General features: G+C 38.6%; 2 protein-coding genes across 2 annotated transcripts; both read right to left on the bottom strand.

Annotated features, from left to right (window-relative positions):
* Positions 1 to 290: 290 nt before the first annotated feature.
* Positions 291 to 1,818, bottom strand: LOC140147698 (UPF0739 protein C1orf74 homolog). Its single transcript, XM_072169464.1, has one exon. It carries the CDS (start codon positions 1,608 to 1,610, stop codon positions 687 to 689), a length of 924 nt encoding a protein of 307 aa, XP_072025565.1. The 5' UTR covers positions 1,611 to 1,818; the 3' UTR covers positions 291 to 686.
* An 8,210-nt stretch (positions 1,819 to 10,028) lies between these two features.
* On the bottom strand, positions 10,029 to 18,308 carry LOC140148547 (ETS domain-containing protein Elk-3-like). The gene is given in 5 exon segments (XM_072170541.1): positions 10,029 to 11,847; positions 11,850 to 11,987; positions 13,863 to 13,958; positions 14,579 to 14,939; positions 18,159 to 18,308. Coding segments are annotated over 4 exon segments (1,467 nt in total). The 5' UTR covers positions 14,754 to 14,939; positions 18,159 to 18,308; the 3' UTR covers positions 10,029 to 10,789.
* Positions 18,309 to 18,536: the final 228 nt, after the last annotated feature.

Below are 18,536 nucleotides of genomic sequence, written 5' to 3'. Positions count from 1 at the left end.
ATACTACAGGAATCAGCGCCTTTTGTTAGAAGTCACACCCCGGGAGTCACACATGAGTAAAGTGGATAACCTCTATTATAGCTGTATTGAGAGTTATAATTAGAGAGTTAAAGTTGAGTCTACATGTAGAGATATAATTGAGTTTATAGTTGCAGTTAAGAATTATAGCTGCATTCCAACTGCAACTATAAACTATAAAAGTTTAAACTCGAATGCGTTCAGTGGCATTCATGCACACCCCCATCAGGCCCGGTTGCCCCCCCTCATCATGGTCGGTGCCCCATGATGACTCCTGCTACACCACTGCTTGCAGTCTATGATCTAAACTTCCAAAATTTCTTATACTGTATTCTTAGGATATGAAAACTTCATATCCCTGATTTTAAGACAGGTTAAATGTATTTCTAAATACGTGATTGGTATGTTTATACAAGACAGTATAAAAATAAAGAAAATGTGGCTCAAATCATACATCTTGTATTTGATTTATCTTGTGTAGCATATTATTTCATTTCAAATAACATGTACTTTTTCTTTAAAATGATTTGGAGTATCAAACTCTGAAACATCAACATCTCAGTACACATACATTAGTTTGTACAATTTCACTGAATTCACTCTCAATAAGTGATACGCATTTAAACCTATGTATAATCAACATCAAGAGGAACTTTGAGACAAACAAATTATAGCGCTACACTTGGTAAATTCACTGTCTTTTGGCTCATTTGTAAATTTGTTATTAATGTTTTAGTGACCCCATCTTGTAAATTGTGAAACCAAGAATGTATACGTTCTCTACAATGATCACTAACACACTCTGGTATGCTAAATGAGTATACAGCATGACCACTTTTCAACAAATCATCATCTTTACTTGGTAAAGATTCTGCTTTGCTACCATCACAATGTTTTGTTGAAGATTGAAATCCATCGTAAGTGTGACTAGTTTGAGACTGGCTGTCTGTAAAGTTGTTTCTCAAATCACAAACTATTTCATAAACTATAAGAGGAACCATGTCCAAGCAGTTTGCTGCTTCTGCTCCTCCTTGATACCAGTAAAACACAGGGTAGCCGATGAGTAACCCAAAGATAGTTGTCAAGTTGAAGTTTTCAGTTTCAGGTAATTCAACTTCAGCTACTTTTACATCCACATTTCTCTTTGAAAGCAGTTGTTTACATTGAGCACAAAACCGATGCAGTTCTTGTTTCAATTTGATACCATGGGGCGATGAAAAACTTAAAATTTGAGGAGACTTGAGATTCTCCGATACGTCTATGATGTTGCTGGTTGACGATTCCATGCAGTGTTCCTGCTCTTCCAATCTGCGATACAATGCTTCAATATTAACCAACATAACATCTTGCTCCAGGGTGATAACACACATGTCACATTTTTTCCCACCCTTTGATTGCTCATGGGATATAGTTTGGAAGACATCTGATGTCAGAGCAGCAAGGGAATGGGAAGACACGGCTCCATAGTCATATAGGAAACCTGGTTTTATACCTTGGCAAACTGCAATGATATCACAAGCGACAGCTCTCCAATACTTGTGTGCCGCTTTGCCAATATGTTTCAACACAAGAGATTTTAGTCTAGTATCCATTGCAATTTTAGACCCTAAAAGTTAAACTGAAGTTTGCCGGAAAAGTAATGTTGATTTGATCAATGGAGATATGATATGATTTGCATCATTTGGATATCACAACACTTGTAAATACAGAACAAAATCTTCATCAACTGAGCATCTATACATAATGTACAAATCGAGTATATTTTGCAGACTTTTATTAAACTATGTCAGATTCTGATTTCTGCCCATCAGATCTTTCCATGCATGTGCATCGACATCCATTGCTTGCTTCGTGTCCACATCATGGTTTTTGTTTTGATAAAATCACTTCCGGGTTCTACTTCCGGGTTTACAACAGCTTAACAAAAAAAATGTGATGGCGCACTTTTACTCAACGTACAGACCAGACCAGACACGGGCCGATACCATGTCAAAGAATAGGAATTGTCTAAATTGAGTTCACAGTTTGGGCGTTGAAAATTCTGGACTTTGTTACTAATACTTACATCAGTTGTCTACAGACAGTGGCGTCACTAGGGGGGGGGGGGCGGGACAGAGGGGGGAAACATGCCCTGGGCGCCACCCTTAGGCGCCAAATTGACCAATTTAGCATCGATTCTGCGCCCCTCCAAGCGATGAAAGTCAAAATTTTTGCCGAAAACTGGCTTACGGTGCCCCCAATCAGATCCGGTGCCCACCCCCAATCATGGTCGGTGCCCCCCCTTCCAATGTGATGACCCACTCTACGCCACTGTTGAGGTCCTGTGAATACACTGCACTGGTCGTCTTAAGTCATTTATAGTCACCATAAATTGCTAAATTTGGAACGACTCGCAACAGTCATCCAACTCACTGTGAATGATTGGGCCTAACGGGCCTACAACACCATGGGCAGACTGATGTCGTTTTATTGGACCGTCAGCAACGCGTTTGACGAAGTTTCCTGTTTGCCAAGCTCTATACGGAGCTATACGGCATCAGAGGGTCTACTCTGTTGGATCAAGAAGCATGTGGAATCAACTACCATCTACCACAGTCACTGTTCAAACCACTGCTGCCTTCATCCAGTGATTCAGCTTTGCCTACCACAATCAGGATGCTGCGTCCCCAGGATCCAAGCTTCTTCTGCAAGCCCTTTGTACATAGTGCCACCCTCGGTTTCCTGATCTTCGGATTGTTTTTCACTCTTCACTTTCTGCTCCAACACTGGCTATGACGTCACTTCACAATTATCCTACTATAGCTTCCAGCATGTCCAGATTAGCTTTTTAGGATATAAGCCACCAAGAACCAAGGTGCCAAAATTTTGTAGAGTGCCAAAATCACGAAGTTTTGACTCCTGCCAAATGAATGCCGATCAAAAAACACCTCTAGCTCATGATGCTATCTATTGAAACATAAGATGATAAATCGCCCTAAAAAACCCAGAAATGTATAAGGATTAAGGAATGAGCAATTCCGGGGTCATTTGGAGCTGCAATTATCAAAATCGGTGGTCTTCAGCGCTCTGTTTCGAATATAAAATTCATGGATCTTTCGGAGCTGCGTTGTCCAAAAACAGCGGTCTTTCCAGGGGAGCATACCCGTATGGTCATTTTGTTAAGTGCCTCCCCGGGCCCCTGGACTAGTCCTTTCGTGGCATGGTCATGTTTTACAATGTTCTAGCTTGAAAAGAACCCGGGAGAAAAATGTGATGTATACAACTTGATCATCAGATCATTGTACTCGAGACACTGAGAGCAAGAGTACGAGGGGGTATCAAAAAGTTTTAGAAATCGCACAGAAGTAAAAGAGATATATCAATGAAATTTTGTCAGTGCAATCACTGGTCCTTATGTACACTATGGTGCAAAAATGGTCTCATAAGTATGTTTACTTTTTTTTACAGGAGCTAGATGTCACTACCTGCCTATGTTACCGCATAACCAGCAAAATGGAGAAAATTGAGGCATGTAGTATGATTAAGTTCCATTTTAAGGGTTACAGTGCCCAGAAAATCTGTGATGAAATAAAAATTCCTTTTCCAAAGAGTGACAGAGACATATCACAATCACCACCGAAGATAACTTTCATTTCATCATCAATTTTCTAGGCACTGCAACCCTTTAAAAGCAGGATCTTAATAATGCTGCTTGCCTCAATTTTCTCAATCTTGCAGTTTATGCGCATTAACTGGGGCAGCGGGTTATTGGCATCTAGTGCCACCTGTAAAAAAAGTAAACATATAGCTATGAGACCATTTTTGGACCATAATGTACATAAGGACCAGTGATTGCACTGACAAAATTTCATTGATATAGCTCTTTCACTTTTGGGCGATTTCTAAAACTTTTTGATACCCCCTCGTATATGGCCTATATAAACCAGGCGAAAGTTCCGAGAAAGAGGATTGGTCGTCCCGTAAGACGTAAATTGTATATGTGATATTTAAAATCAACGATTAATTGCATGTGTTTAATCAGCCCGGTTAATCAGCAACCGTTGATTAGATGAAAATAAATATACAGCCAAGTTCATTTCTATTACTGGTTTAAAAAAATATGGCCATAAATAATTATAATAAATTTTACAATATATCCCTTTTCGCGATGTATATCTATGCGGAAGTCATGTGTATGCTGGAGGTATATCCGGATCATATCATTTCCTCCATTTCATACTATTTTAGTTCATTTAAAATTGGTAACGCCCATTTTTAATATCACATTTGGCATGTTTCATGTTTGGCCAAAACTGTATTGAAGAAACTCCTAACATATCTTCTCTGATTAAAAAAAATCGAAAGAACATTAGAGTTCGGTTTTTGTTCCAATTTATGATATGATATAGGCAAAGCGATGGAGAACAGAAAGAGGAGGACAAAGACCGTGAATAAAGAGGAAGGCACTTATTTCCTAAGTCACGTTTATGACCCACCTTTGAAGTAATAAGACTACACACAACCAGAAGTCAGTTTCCTGGGAAAGTGGATCAGATGCTCACATCTGAAGCAGTTCTCCGACGCAGGCGCGTATCTAGACTTCTCCGTAGTCCACTTGCCCATTTTGCATACTCTGGCTATTACATAAACTCTGATTTATATTGATTTGTGTGCAACTGTATCTGATCCGTTTCAGTCACCGCACGTCACTCCCTCTGTTTGTTAGCTTCCCGGATTTTCGTGAACTGGTAGATTCCAAAATCAGAATTGTTCAATATTAAAGTGAGCCATTATAATAATTATTATGCAAGATAATGTTGCATTCAATTACTTTTATTGTCACTAATCATCTGATATTCTTAATCTTTATGACCATTTTACTATTGAATACTTTAATTTTAATAAACATCAGTATAATTTTGAGTTCATAGAAATGGGTTCATCATGACTATAACATATTTTTAATAAAATTCGACTTTGGCATAGTCTAGCGCGTAGCAAGCGGGGGGACAGGGTGGACGAAGTCCATGGGCCCCAGGGTTCAGGGGCCCCAAGCAAAAGAGAAAATGAAATAAGCGCTGTTTAAGGAGATGCTAAAAGGCAGGGCCGAATTGATCTGGGCCCCGAATCCAAAATTTGCAGGCGCCAAACTCACCGTGCGGAAAGGATGTTCACTCAAGAGGCTAAGTTTGGTTTACAAACTGGGGGCCCGCTATTATAAGATCGACGGTGGTGGCAGAAGCATTGCAAATTAGAGGGAGATAAGCATATTATTTTGTTCCGATCTTACTAGGACATTTGCGCGCGAAATAAATGTTTAATGTTAGGCCATTTTAGCCCAAAATGAATGTGCATTTTGCTATGTGAAGGGCTAGTATGATAAGCGCGAAGCGCGCAAAATTTTCCAATTTTTACCATATTTTGGTCCAAAACATGGTGTTGTCGGGCTAAGAGGAACATGCACAGGGCAATTTTGGGGCCCTCTGGCCCAATGGTAAATCCGGCCCTGCTAAAAGAGCCCCGCACTATTTCTTGTCCATGGGCCCCCGAGGCTCTTGCTACGCCCCTGCTCCGACGAGACGGACGAAATAAAATAATAAATTTCGGAATTTATATAGCGCTTTTTCCAGAGGATTCAAAGCGCAGTAATTTCGCTGCGTGGTGAATCATCACATCAACTAGGCTAGTTGCAGCCGAACACGGCGCAAACCTATCCGCACTTAGATTGTAACATCCACCCATTTTCTGCAGCTCCCCAAATTCCATTGGGTGAAGGAAATTTTTGATAACGAAACAACTAATCACCGATTTTGAAAGCAGGAGGATACCGGAGATCCCGGAGAAAACCTGCGAGAGCGCCATGGATCGGGATAAACCAAATGCACGTGAGTCCTTGGGCCGCGCCGGGCTTGAACCCGGGACCTCAGTGGTGCAATTAAGGTTTTACCGTCGTTACTAAACCTATCGACGAAATTTTTTTAAATTGACATATTTTGTACATTAATATGTGTAGATAATAAATCAGGAAAAAAAACAGGGGTGCCGGACCTCACTTTTGAGCTACAGCCGTTTTAAAAGAGGTGTACATTTCCAAAAATCTCTGTACACTTCAATGGCAAAATCAGCAATTTGCCCAAAATATATCACCTTTTGCGTTGTATAAAAAAATTGTCGAGACAAAATTTTTTAATTTTATATATGTTATGAAAAAGAAAAAGCTCTGTAAAATCGCGCAAAAATAATTGGGGGTACCGGACCTAGTTTTCGCGTAAATTGACCAAAATAGGTCAAAAATGCATTTTTTCTGCGACACCATGCGTAGTTAATTGCGTACGTGGATATTTTGGTGCGTGCCAACGCGCTGGTATGAAGCGCGATCTGATGCCGGATCAGCGTTCATTTACGCATATGGCCACAAAAAAGGAATTGTTGTTTACGCAGGAAAGTTTTCACTGTAAAAAAGTTACCTAAAATACTTAGGCTAAGAAGTGTCCATAATTAGGAACAATTATAATGATGTCGACTATTAAGGCTAAGAATATAAAAAATTCTTAGCCTAATTCTAATTTGGTGTATTTTGGTCATCTGCAAAGATAGCCTATTGGGCCAAAGAGTTATCAAGTTACACAAAGTGAGTTATTTTCAGCTTTATGTTCACCTGACTCGAATGACCAAAAGAGGATTTATTAAACATGTTAAAGCGAAGAGTTTGACACCATGGGCGGAAGTGTTTGACTATAGGCCGACAATTATTATAGGCATAGGCCTACTTACGGCATGCTTAGTGCCGTTTACCGAGAGGAAAACTTTTTGGTCACCAAAACTATAGGCCTACGGAATTATCTCGAGGTGGATTCATATCATCAATTGTTGCAGTTCAATTAAAGCAAAGTTAAACGCTGGGTTGCCTATAGCTGTAGAAAAACATTTGGCCAATTATGATATCATTTTTGTAAATGTATGACACATTTGTTTTTAAACTGAATAGATTTGATGGTGTTGTCTATATCGCATGCATTATGTATTCAGTGCACGTAGTAGGTCTTTACCCAATAACACAAAATGCTTTAAACATTTAAATGGTGGATTATAAACTTTTAAAACATTTTAAAAATAACAATCAAAAACATTGAACACTTGCTGCAAAACATATTCTAATTTGGAACAATGTTGCCAAAATAATATATGTCTACAATAACATTTTCACAACATGTTTTTAATTTTGTTGTAGTGTGTTTCATTATGAAACGTTCTACAAACGTATAGGCCTAACCTTTAATAGGCCTATAATATGTCGTAGTGCTTACCCAACATTTAGGCCAAAATATTATTAAAACGAATTAACCAATTTAACCAACACTCGTTAATGTAAAAAAAAACACCCTGATTCTGTGTTTGTTTGGTAGGCCTATAACTTCATACCCACCATCTATTGGACCCTACTGTCGTAGGCCTACTTTGGGGAGGGGGTCCAGGTCCGTTATTACTGGAAGCACGCTGGCAAGATTTGGTTTGTAAAAGTTGTATTTAATATATTAGAAGCGACCACTTTTTTGTGCTCAGCAAACATTGTTTCTTTATTTTTTGGCCCTAGTTATCGCCGGTGCGCAAAAATAGCATTGACACGCACAACATGCATCGTTCTCTGCGATGTCTGCAACGCAACGCCGAACACGACGCGGCGTACGCACGCCTTGAAAACAGGCGCAATAGTCAAGTCGAATCGGGTGACGACGGTAAAACCTTAAGCGAGGGAATTACCGCTGCGCTAACTCGCCCTCCCAAAATATTATTAAGCAAGTAAAACTTATTGGTTTTGTCACGCAAAAATTACCAATGGACTTTTATTTTAGTTATGCTTTAAAAAAACCCACATCGAAGCCGAGGTATACCTGTAAATTTGTACAGCATGATACGATCGTCGTATAAGGTTGAAATCCATTAATCCAAAGAAACCCGGCCCTTATAATTTGAATTTGTAGTGCAATATTTAGTATTACACATGAAAAAAGTAATTCCGCCCACTCTTTCTGTGTTGATGAAACAACGAAAGCAATTACGCTGGGTAAAAGTGTTACCTGGAAAAACACGAATGACGTGTGTCGTGTATAATTCTGAAAAGATGATAATTCACAAGGTGTGACTATAATAGTCAGTAAAATGCTACATCCCAGCAAAAACAAGACTATTAATTTTAAATGACTATATAAATCATGAACGTTATTGTAAAATATTTTGAGTAAACATTTTGTAAAATATTTTGTCAATAATTCAATAACAATTGACTAGAAAAGCTTCAGAATAGGGCTGCCAGGGCAATAACAGGTTATCCCCCCTGGCATAGTGCTACAGAGCTTCGTCATAAACTCGGATGGATTAACATTAAAAATCGATGTTTAAATGTTTAAATGATCTTGTTCCTTCTTATCTAAGCTGTAAATTCAAGTTTGTAAATAACACGCATCATGTAAATACTAGGTCAAGTGCTGATAAACTTCTTGCCGTCAATAAAAGTCACGTGCGCTCGTTTCAATACCAAGGTGCAATAGAATGGAACAAATTACCACATCATATTCGTGCAATAAATAAGTTATATTCATTTAAATCAACAATATTTGAACATCTCAGTTAATAATGGCAATTTCAGATTATATGTCTTTTATTATTAATGTATTTTATGTTTTATGTATCTCCTTCGTGTGTGCTATGATAATATTTTATTATTCTTTTGCCATTTTAGTTTTTATCAATACTCATATAACAATAATTGTATATAATAATATTATTGTTGTGTTTTAAATTGTTATGTAGCTTTTATGTATTTAAATTGAGCTTTGTATAATTTTAATTGTGTAATTTTAACAATCAAATTTTATATTGTGTATATGTTCTCCAGGGCCCCTATGTATATCATGTGCTATGCACTGACTGGGCTACCCTGGTAAAATATGACTTAATATAACAATTCTGCTGTAGAATGTTTTGCAAAGAATGTTTTATGAATGTTATAAAACCGTTTTTATACCCTTTATAATCCGACATTTGAACCTTTTCTGTAAAATATTCGTTTGCCGGGATCAAGCAAATTTTGTGATAATAAATTTATCATAAGGGGGTTTATCCCCCATCCCCCGGGATCTACGCCTATGCTCCCGGGTTTGAAACCCTCGATATGAACATGGACAAAATGAAGACCTACCACTAATTAATTTAGGTTACTAGACGATTTTGACTTTCATCGCTTGGAGGGGCGCAGAATCGATGTTGAATTGGTCAATTTGGCGCCCGGGGCACGTTGCCTCCCCTCCCTGCCCCCCCTTGTTACGCCACTGACTGAACATGCAAGCCTAAAGAAACACTGACACAAATTGAGATGGTATTATAGTTTGGTCGCACTTGTTTATTGAAATTCGAAACATTTACAGAATACAAAACGCACGTAGTGCATAAAGTACATATTAATACTTCTACCAATCACGATACGCATATCCCTTAATTGTTTCCTGAATCTTAACACTCTTAAAAGTTGTGCAACAATATAAATTATGTGAACTTTTATCAAAATCATACCCTCCTGCGTCACATATAAAACGCATTTGAGGTTTGAACTCGTAGACTAGCTCGAGATCGTTGGGTACAAATAATTTAACTTACTCATTTTTCACGTCCAGCATGAAAATATGTGTCCAAAAACGGAGTAGGCTGTTATTATCCTTTTCAATCATAGTAACAATTACAATATTACCCATTTATGGGCATAATACAAAATTGATGTAAATCATGAGTTGATGATTATGTTCTGTATTCATAAGAAAATCTATCAAGATTTTGCTATAATGAATTTACGATTATCAGAGGTCATTCATATGCATACCTTAAACTGACGGCACGGTCTTGGCCCGGGGTCTTGGACGTATAATTAGTTGAGCCATATACATAACGACATGAATGGGATGACCTATACCAGATATACATTTAAAGAGGGCCACAGTGAAAGAGGGCAAACGAATTACAAAGACGTCCGTGGCGACTTTCCCGGGGACATATTTTTTGCGCAATTTTACACTAGTATTACAGATATCACACTATTGATCATAATCTTTGCCGTTGACCCAATTCATCTACTGACGTCAGAAATCAATGATTTTATGACTGGACAAATTAATTTCACTTGATACTTTAGTTCTTTATCAGTATACACAGACCCTCGTCAAGCTCAAAATGCCGCCAACTCGTTCCAAGTATATTTTGTCATCATTGTCATGGTGCGTTTCCGAGTTAATACTGATAACCGAACAGCGTATTTCAGGCACTTAACTATAATGTTTAATTACATATCTACCTATTTACATTCAAACTTGAAAAATACATTACATATTGATTATACAAAAAGTTCCATTTAACATTTAATGCACCAGGCATCATTTACTGTTTGTTTGTATTTTCCAAACGTCGAAGACCCCAGCCTTGTTCGCACCATCATCCTCAAGGTAAATGTGTTTAAAAAATAGACTGTCTACCAGCGACAATCTCAAACAGAATGCGATGGTCCCATAGATTCGCACGCACAGACGGGCACTGCCCATGTATGCAGACGTTAAAAATAAATCTCTGGATCGGGGCTATCACTTACGATTCACAAATATTACGAACTGACACAAAAATATAGATCTCTTCTTCGCTATGTACAAATTAATAAGTGTCAACACTTTTTAGTCTCTTAAAAATGTCATAAAGCACCTGAGAATATTTACAAGATGAAATTGTTCAAATCAATCCAGTTCAAATGACTTTATGTGACTGAAATGGGTTTGGTCGTCGACGGTGATAACAAAACTGGCGTATTAAGAGGCTGTGCAGAGACGGCTGCAGGAATCTGCACACCCGTTGGAAACTGGAATGCATTTGGCGAGTTCAATGATGGGCTCAGAGTCAGCGGACTTAACGTGCTCCAGAAATGAAGGGGAACGACAAGAGGGGTACCAGCTTGGCCAAGAAGAGGACTGGCTACGTAGACCGGTGTTGCGAGTGGGGTGTTAGGTCCATATGCACCGCATGTGCTCACAGAAAGGTATGATGGACTTGGGACTTTCATGTGATGCGGAAAACCTGCGGTGTATATACTAGGAGAGTCCATTGGTTTGAGAGCTGTAGGCACAGACAGTTCAACAGGTTTAGGTCTACTTAAGGCGCGGCTACTAGGCACAACTGTCATGGTGGAAGGCGAGTTGGTCGAGCTAAAGACTTTACCTGAGCTACTGACAAGAGATGGTTCATTTGAGATCTTAGCTTCTGATATGTAGGTAATCGATGGAGCTGATGTGGTGATGGGGCCCAATGGTGGCATCGTCGATGGATGTTCTCTGACAGATGGACGACAATCGCGATGGTTTTCAGAAGAGGAGGAGTCTGGGGATGGTGCTTGCGTTAACACTACCCTGGGTGGTGAGGGGCTAGGTTGATGTCTCTTTTGTTGATATTCGTCAGTCATAATGACGTGTTGTTCGGGTATTACAGTTACCTGCCGCCTGCTAATTTCGGGAGTTACTGCACGTTGTTCCTCTGTTTTCACCTCTACTTTGATACTGGGCATGGAATCATTGCTGTTGTTGCTATTAGCTTCGTTATAACCTGGGTAACTGCGCGGTCTAGCATTGCCAGCCTGTACTTCCAAAGTTTCCATTTTTGCTCGGAAAGGAATCTTATGTTCCGTTTTAACTACCTCTGGAAAGGACACAAACTTGTAGACAAATTTCTGGCCCATCACTTTCTTGATGATGTTCTTATCATAGTAATACCGAAGGGCGCGACTCAGCTTGTCATAGTTCATGTTGGTTTTGTTCTTTCGAGTCCCCATAGCCTGGCGACTTCTTCCGAATTCTGCAGCTTGAATTCTCCTTCAAAACCAGTCCATGTGATGAGATGTTGTTGACTTTTGTCCATCAAAAGTTCAAGAAGGAATTGCCATAACGTAATGTTGTTTTCAAGACCTATAAGAAATGCAAAATAAAGTTACATTTGTTAAAGTTTGTATCTTGACCCAAGATGATTGCGCATGTTGAGCATGCGGAGTGTTTATATGAGTATAATACAATTCAATTAATAATACACATTTTAGTATAATTTTTGCTTCATTTGAGTGGAAATGAGGCTGGAGGTCGTGTGCCGTATTTTTAATTAACAAAAGATCGATTCAAATAGTGGCAAAAGCAAGGCAAGTTCGATTATATTTTTAAGTTAATCGAGGAATTGACACAGATGCGCGGGTCCGTGGCATGGGCCATCCGAGGACCACATGAGTGTGTATCCAACGAACTTCGTGCCATTTTTCGGCATTGCTCGGTTTATTATATTCAGAACCACAAAACATTTTGTGAGTTCGATCACCTTTTTATGATGTTATGAGAATACTTTGTTCTGATGCTATCACCCTTTTCAAAGAAATCAACACACAAATCCGTTTCAATGGGACATACTACCAACAATGTGCTGATTGTATGTATAGTTTTATCACCATGGTTACTTAAGGAATGGAAAACCACGGTCGATATACCACAATCTCGGGGTACAAAGTTCAACTGTAACAATTCCCTGGAATTACCCTTTGGCTATGTTGGCAAAGTTCAAGAGCATGACTTACTGTGACGTCAGCAACAAAGATAGCAGGTATATGTACCAGGGTCACTTTTTAGTTTGATTTCGTGTTTTTGCTTTACAGTTTAACCACCGTGCAACATGCAAGGAATAGCGACTGCGTTTTGGCAAATAAATTGGATCGTCAGTGAATAATCATGATAATGACGCTCTATAACTTAGCTTTGAACTATTCTATACATAGCTAAAGACTTAGCTTCATAGCTATAGGGCTTATCAAGCCAAAGATAGTTACAAAATTTGACAAAAACGCGACATTTTGCCTAGACAAAGGTAATTATTTTCTTATAATAAACTAAATCAAAGGGGGAAGTGGAAACGGAGACTGTCTGCATACAAAGTCAGTCCTCAAATGAATATCTAACATTTACAGTTAAACTCATGAAGGCAACAAAAACGGAAATCGTGGTCTCTTCGACAACCATATAAAACTCAAGTTCCTTCCTGGCTTAAACTTTGGACGGGAAGCTCGCAACTAAACTCATATAGTAGGCACATGAGACAAATGCTCATATGCTCCTAGAAAACTTGTAAAGAAAAACGCCAAATAAAGTTCTTTTTATAGTGCAGGCATGTGACTCGGTTTCTTGCATCCAGTGCCTGCAACAGGAACTATCTACATCCGCCTTGATAAGTTCTACACTTTAAGGAACTGGCATTTTGTATTCTGGGTGCGAATTAGGGGTCTTAAAAACACTAATAATACTAGTGTTGTCTGGGGCAAAGGTTCAGAGTATGACATCAAGGATGAGTCAACTCTTTTTCCACATTTTTGGTTGCCATGACAATTTGTGGTTGGAAGTTGCTTAATAGTTGGAAATAAATGATCTTTTCATTGCATTAGGTGTGAAAATGAACATTTTTGTGTTGATGTTTTTAAGTCGAGATTTAGTATTATTTTCTTACAAAAAATACAAGCATATACGTGTTTGTGGCATTTTTGCGTTTGTTTGTTTGCTTGTGACAGAAAGTTCTAAGCCCACAAATTTTAGTGACGTTTTAGCAACATTCGTTTTTAAATGTTTCCAACCACAGCAACTTCCATGCAACCACAAAATAGGCACATCTGTATGCGGGATGTTGTCTGACATGTGTCCAGTGGAACGTACTTTCATTTTTGAAGAAAGGTGTGGTTCGGGTTCCAAAATGATTTCGTAAAAATTACGGTAACCAATATATTCTGGTCAAATATATATTGCAACAAGCCTCACCTTTTTGTTTTGGCATTGATGAGACGGGCAATGAAGTATGTTGCACAGCCATGGTTCTTGTGTCCATTTCCACGTTTGAGTCGTGACGACGTGATTCTGAAATTAAAACACAGGACGTTGTATTGTTGGAATTTTCTTAAGTAAAGTGCATTTTATTATAGGCTGTAAGTGGGCGGAAGGACACCTATTGGTTTAAAAATAATACTTCGCCCTATGCGTGTCATTAAGTTACTTCCGGCCGCATCTTGCCGCAAATGTTTTAAATATACCGTATGTTTCTTTTCTGTTTTTCTATTCCTTTGGAGTATAGCTTTGAAACTGGGTTCCTCCGATCAGGTTATTCCACTATCCTAAATCTCTACAAAATGCTCAAGATCACAGTGACGTTAACATGAATCTTGTAGAGGGGAGGAGTGGGAGGGGAGGTAAAGGGGGACAAGGCAAGTGAGCCAAATTTGGATGAAAATAGTCAAAAAAGTACACAAAAGGGCATACACATCTTAAATATCAGGGCGGGCAGGGAAAGAGGGGAGGACGGCACTACTCACGGGGGGTGGGTGGGCTTCTTCCCTTTACAACGCCACTGCAAGATGATAAACGGTGTATAACAAAAACAAACAAGTGAATTGCATGCTGCAAAAAACATCACTGAAAAAAACATCGCAGTTTGTTTAATCAAGTAAGATGTTTGGTGATATTGAAAATGTTGCTCTTACCTGTCACGACTTGGTGATAACTTGGAGGTGGTCTACTAGGATGTCCTGCTGCAGCCAGGTTGACTACTGTCTGTATCTGAGGAGGGGGCGTAGGGTGTTGTCCAGGCCGAACCTGATGCACTACAACGGCAGTGGCCGGTGGAGAGCTGCGATGCTGTTGTTGAGCTGATAGCATGATTGCTGAAGAACTAAATTATCTATGGTTTCCGTTTCTTCTAGTTGGCAATAACAAATTGAAAATAGTCCCCAGGGTCCTTGATCAGTGGCTGTCACTTTATACTCGGTACTTGTTATTTCCTGTATAGTCGAGTCGAATGTAGTAAGCGTCTTTGTCTTGATGTATATTGGGTGTAGTGAAGACCTGTATGTAAAGATATTGAAAAATATGTTAATTAATTACAAACACAAGGCCTTGCAATGCATGCATGGATTCGTCACATTTATAAGCGAAAACAGAAATTCGTGAAGTTTCAAGCCTAGATTTTAAGTGATGTTTTAGTATAAAGTTTTCTTTCTCTTCTTCTTTTTTTTTTTTTTTTTTTGTCATCAGTTTTACGTCTCAGGATATGATTTGCACAACGTCTCAAATAACCGGGCTTTCCTGGCCCTGTTCACTTTTAACATGCATCCGTTGGGTAAAAGCCCGTTTTACCCAACGTTGGTCAAATTTAACCCAATATTGGGTAAATTGGGTTGGTTTACCAGCGTTCCACCGTGAATTGGAAATGTTGAACGCCCCTAGGCTGTATACGAGTGATACGTCTTTCATGACCTTCCCCCCCCCCGATTCTGCGCCCAAATGCGCCTGATAAGATCCTATATAGCGCTTCCTATGGCATCGAGGGATCAAGTACTATATAATTTAATGAGCTGAAGTAGTGGGCGGAAAGAGATATGAACGTAAAGCTAAATACGGATGTGTCTGTCTAAATTTAGACGCAATTTACGTTAATCCAGCTAGCACACAGCCTGCAAACATACGGACGTTTGGTCTGCTTTTATGAAACATGGAGAGAGAAACATAGTTTCTATATACTTGTTTCGTGTATGAACATTGAAAGAACTTATGAAAGATACCGTATCACCATGATCATCATCATAACTAAAAATAAATGTTTAAATATTCTTTTAAAACCATTTTGTATGCCTGATCTTTCACGCGCAATGTCCATTGTCCGAGGAAACTATGTGATGTAGGCCTATCTGTTTTATAGTGCTTATTTATTTATTGCCAGTTTTGCCACGTATAGGCCTAGATTTTATTGCAATAACGTGTTTATATAATAAAGAGAAATTCATCGATTTTGACAGAAAATTAAAAGAGCGATATGACGGTGTATTAAACTCAATTAATTGTTCTTCCTACACGTGTTAAAATTCTCATCGTCGATAGCTCGTCATTTGCGTCATTTAGCACATATCAAGGCAATTCTTCATTGATGATATAATTTATCAATTAAAGCCTATTAATTTACAAAACCTTCAGGGTCGCAGATCGACTGTATAAGTTTGTTTGGGCATATGCAAAATTTGCTGTGGAAAAATTACTATTTTTATTTACACTTGGATTATCGTGACTTGATGGATGATCTCCATTGAGCTTTTTGATACAATTATGAATTAAATTTTGAAAATGTTGGCAACGCTTAAGTTATAATATTATTATATGCTGTAAACATAAATATGAGGGTCTATTAGGCCAAATAAACAAAATAAACATGTTTCACGTCCCCTCTCGCTTCCTTTTTTGAGGTTTCTTCAATTATTTTTTTATTTTTTGAAATTCGGTTATAACTTTTCAAAAAAATATGTCTAGGAAGTAGAGATGCTTTCTAAAGGCAATTTATCTCAAACTTTGCATTTTGGGGGATCAAAGATAGGCCTACTCAATACATTGAGTATCTTTGGGGGATGCATGATGGGCCTCAATGTGTTAAAGTTGGGGAAGGGGTCAAAAAGTCCTAAGTTTGTGAATTACTTAAAATATCGGTCAAAATTGATATTTTGATATTGGAATTTTTGATATTTCACACTTACGTTAAGGGTCTGGGGTCAGCTTCCTAATGAACGGACTTTCTTTTTATACCTTAATAGGACGTCGCGTCGTCAAACTTTTGGGTTGTTCCCTAACTTGCTATAAGGCCTACACATATTAAAGAGTGCATACACAGACCTTCAAATGAAGTTAATGAACCCGCTATATGATGAGTGTTTGTGAATGATAAGACCTCATCACACATATCATATACGCGGCAAACAATAATACAACAGGATACCAATACAGGATATTCCCAGCCATGCCAAAGAATCAGCAGACCTGCCTGCCGGATATCCGCCCATATCCGCCGGCCCCAATGTTGTGATATACCATCTGATATATATACAATCAACGATGTATATATTTCCACCATTTTACACCGCGTTCTGATTTATAATTATATGATTGTAGGCCTAGGTATATTTTATATTCAATGAAAATAACACTTGTTGCTTAAAATCATTTGTGATAACTTTCCTGGTGATATGGTTTAAAGATTTACAGAAACATCAAAGTTGCTCAAAAACACATGCATAGCTATACAACGTATACGTATTTAATGCAAACATGACAAAAGTTCTTTGCAACATTATAAATTTATATTAATTTATTCTGTGAAATCAAAAATAAATACATGTAGCTATACTATAAATTTCATGGACGAACGGAGTAGCCATAATTGCATGCTGTACGGTTTCGATTTGCATGCTTTCTATACAAAAGATCAAAGGACAAAGGTATATTTGTCAATATATACACGGGGCTTGAACATGTTGGACTTGATACAGTCCGCATGTTCAAAGGTTGAGCAGAACCAGAGAAGATTTGGCCAGCCTTAAATTTATGGTCAAGGTTAATTAATTAATCTTGAAACAAAGCAATAAAACAAACACAAACAACAACCTACAGAAGAGGTACTGACAGGTATTACTATGGCCTACACTTAAAACATCTTAGGCCCCTATAGACTAGACCTCAGTGAGGATTCAAGCAGGACCAAATTTGACTCATTGGAAGTTGGGTCGTTCCTTCATGTAATTATTTCGTGTAAGCTAATCCTAAACCCTAAACTAGGCCTAACCCTAATTTCGTGTAAAATTACATGAAGGAATAGATCTAACCGAAAGGCGAACTCGAAAGTTTATTATTTAAGTGTGTTTGAAATCAGCACGTGCATATTTAGAGTAGCCTAAGCCTACATCATTGTAATTTTTATAAAACAGTAAATTATTTAAGTTGACTTTTCAAAAGTTTTAAATAGGCCTATTAATACTGTGTGATCATGGTGATGAAGGTCGAAGCACCAAAATGCGAGCCAAATCACCGTGTTGTCCACGAAACGAAAGCTCTTGACAAACCACTATGGTCTGCTGCGACATGGCCACACTGCACATATGGATAGCATAAGCGACCGGTCCGGTCTGTGTACTCAGTGCATAGAGTTGACAACAACGGCCCGGCATAGCTATGTCATGAACTTCCGTGTCCGTCGTCCCAACTTCCGACGGTGAAATTATAATTTTAACGATTATCTCTACTTACCAACACCCCTTCACTTGGGAAGATCCAACTGTGTTAACTAATAATATGTATCGTCCACTCACTCCGCCACATTCACTATCAATGATGTGTCACCGATAAAACTCATTGCGCACACACACACAACATACATTACACACAACCAAGAAAGAAACCGGAAGTACGTTCGGGGAAACTCCCTATAAATAGAATAAGTACGTGCGTATGTAATGACGTCATGGCATGGGTATGCTATTGAGAAATCATTCACAGTGTGTGTCCTGGGTTAGACTTCTACACAGTCGGTTTTTGTGAATGCTAAACACCTGTCGTTCCTGTATGTTCGTGATAGCTGCATACAGTCTGGCCCGAGACTAGTGCTGTGTGTACGTGGTACAATGG

The sequence above is a fragment of the Amphiura filiformis genome, chromosome 3 (assembly GCF_039555335.1).
Source record: "Amphiura filiformis chromosome 3, Afil_fr2py, whole genome shotgun sequence".
NCBI classification, from domain to species: Eukaryota; Metazoa; Echinodermata; class Ophiuroidea; order Amphilepidida; family Amphiuridae; genus Amphiura; species Amphiura filiformis.
This window is presented reverse-complemented; position numbering and strand designations above follow the sequence as displayed.

Bases quoted from the DNA above. Each gene is read 5' to 3' on its own strand.
- LOC140147698 (XM_072169464.1), bottom strand. From the start codon at position 1,610: ATGGATACTAGACTAAAATCTCTTGTGTTGAAACATATTGGCAAAGCG.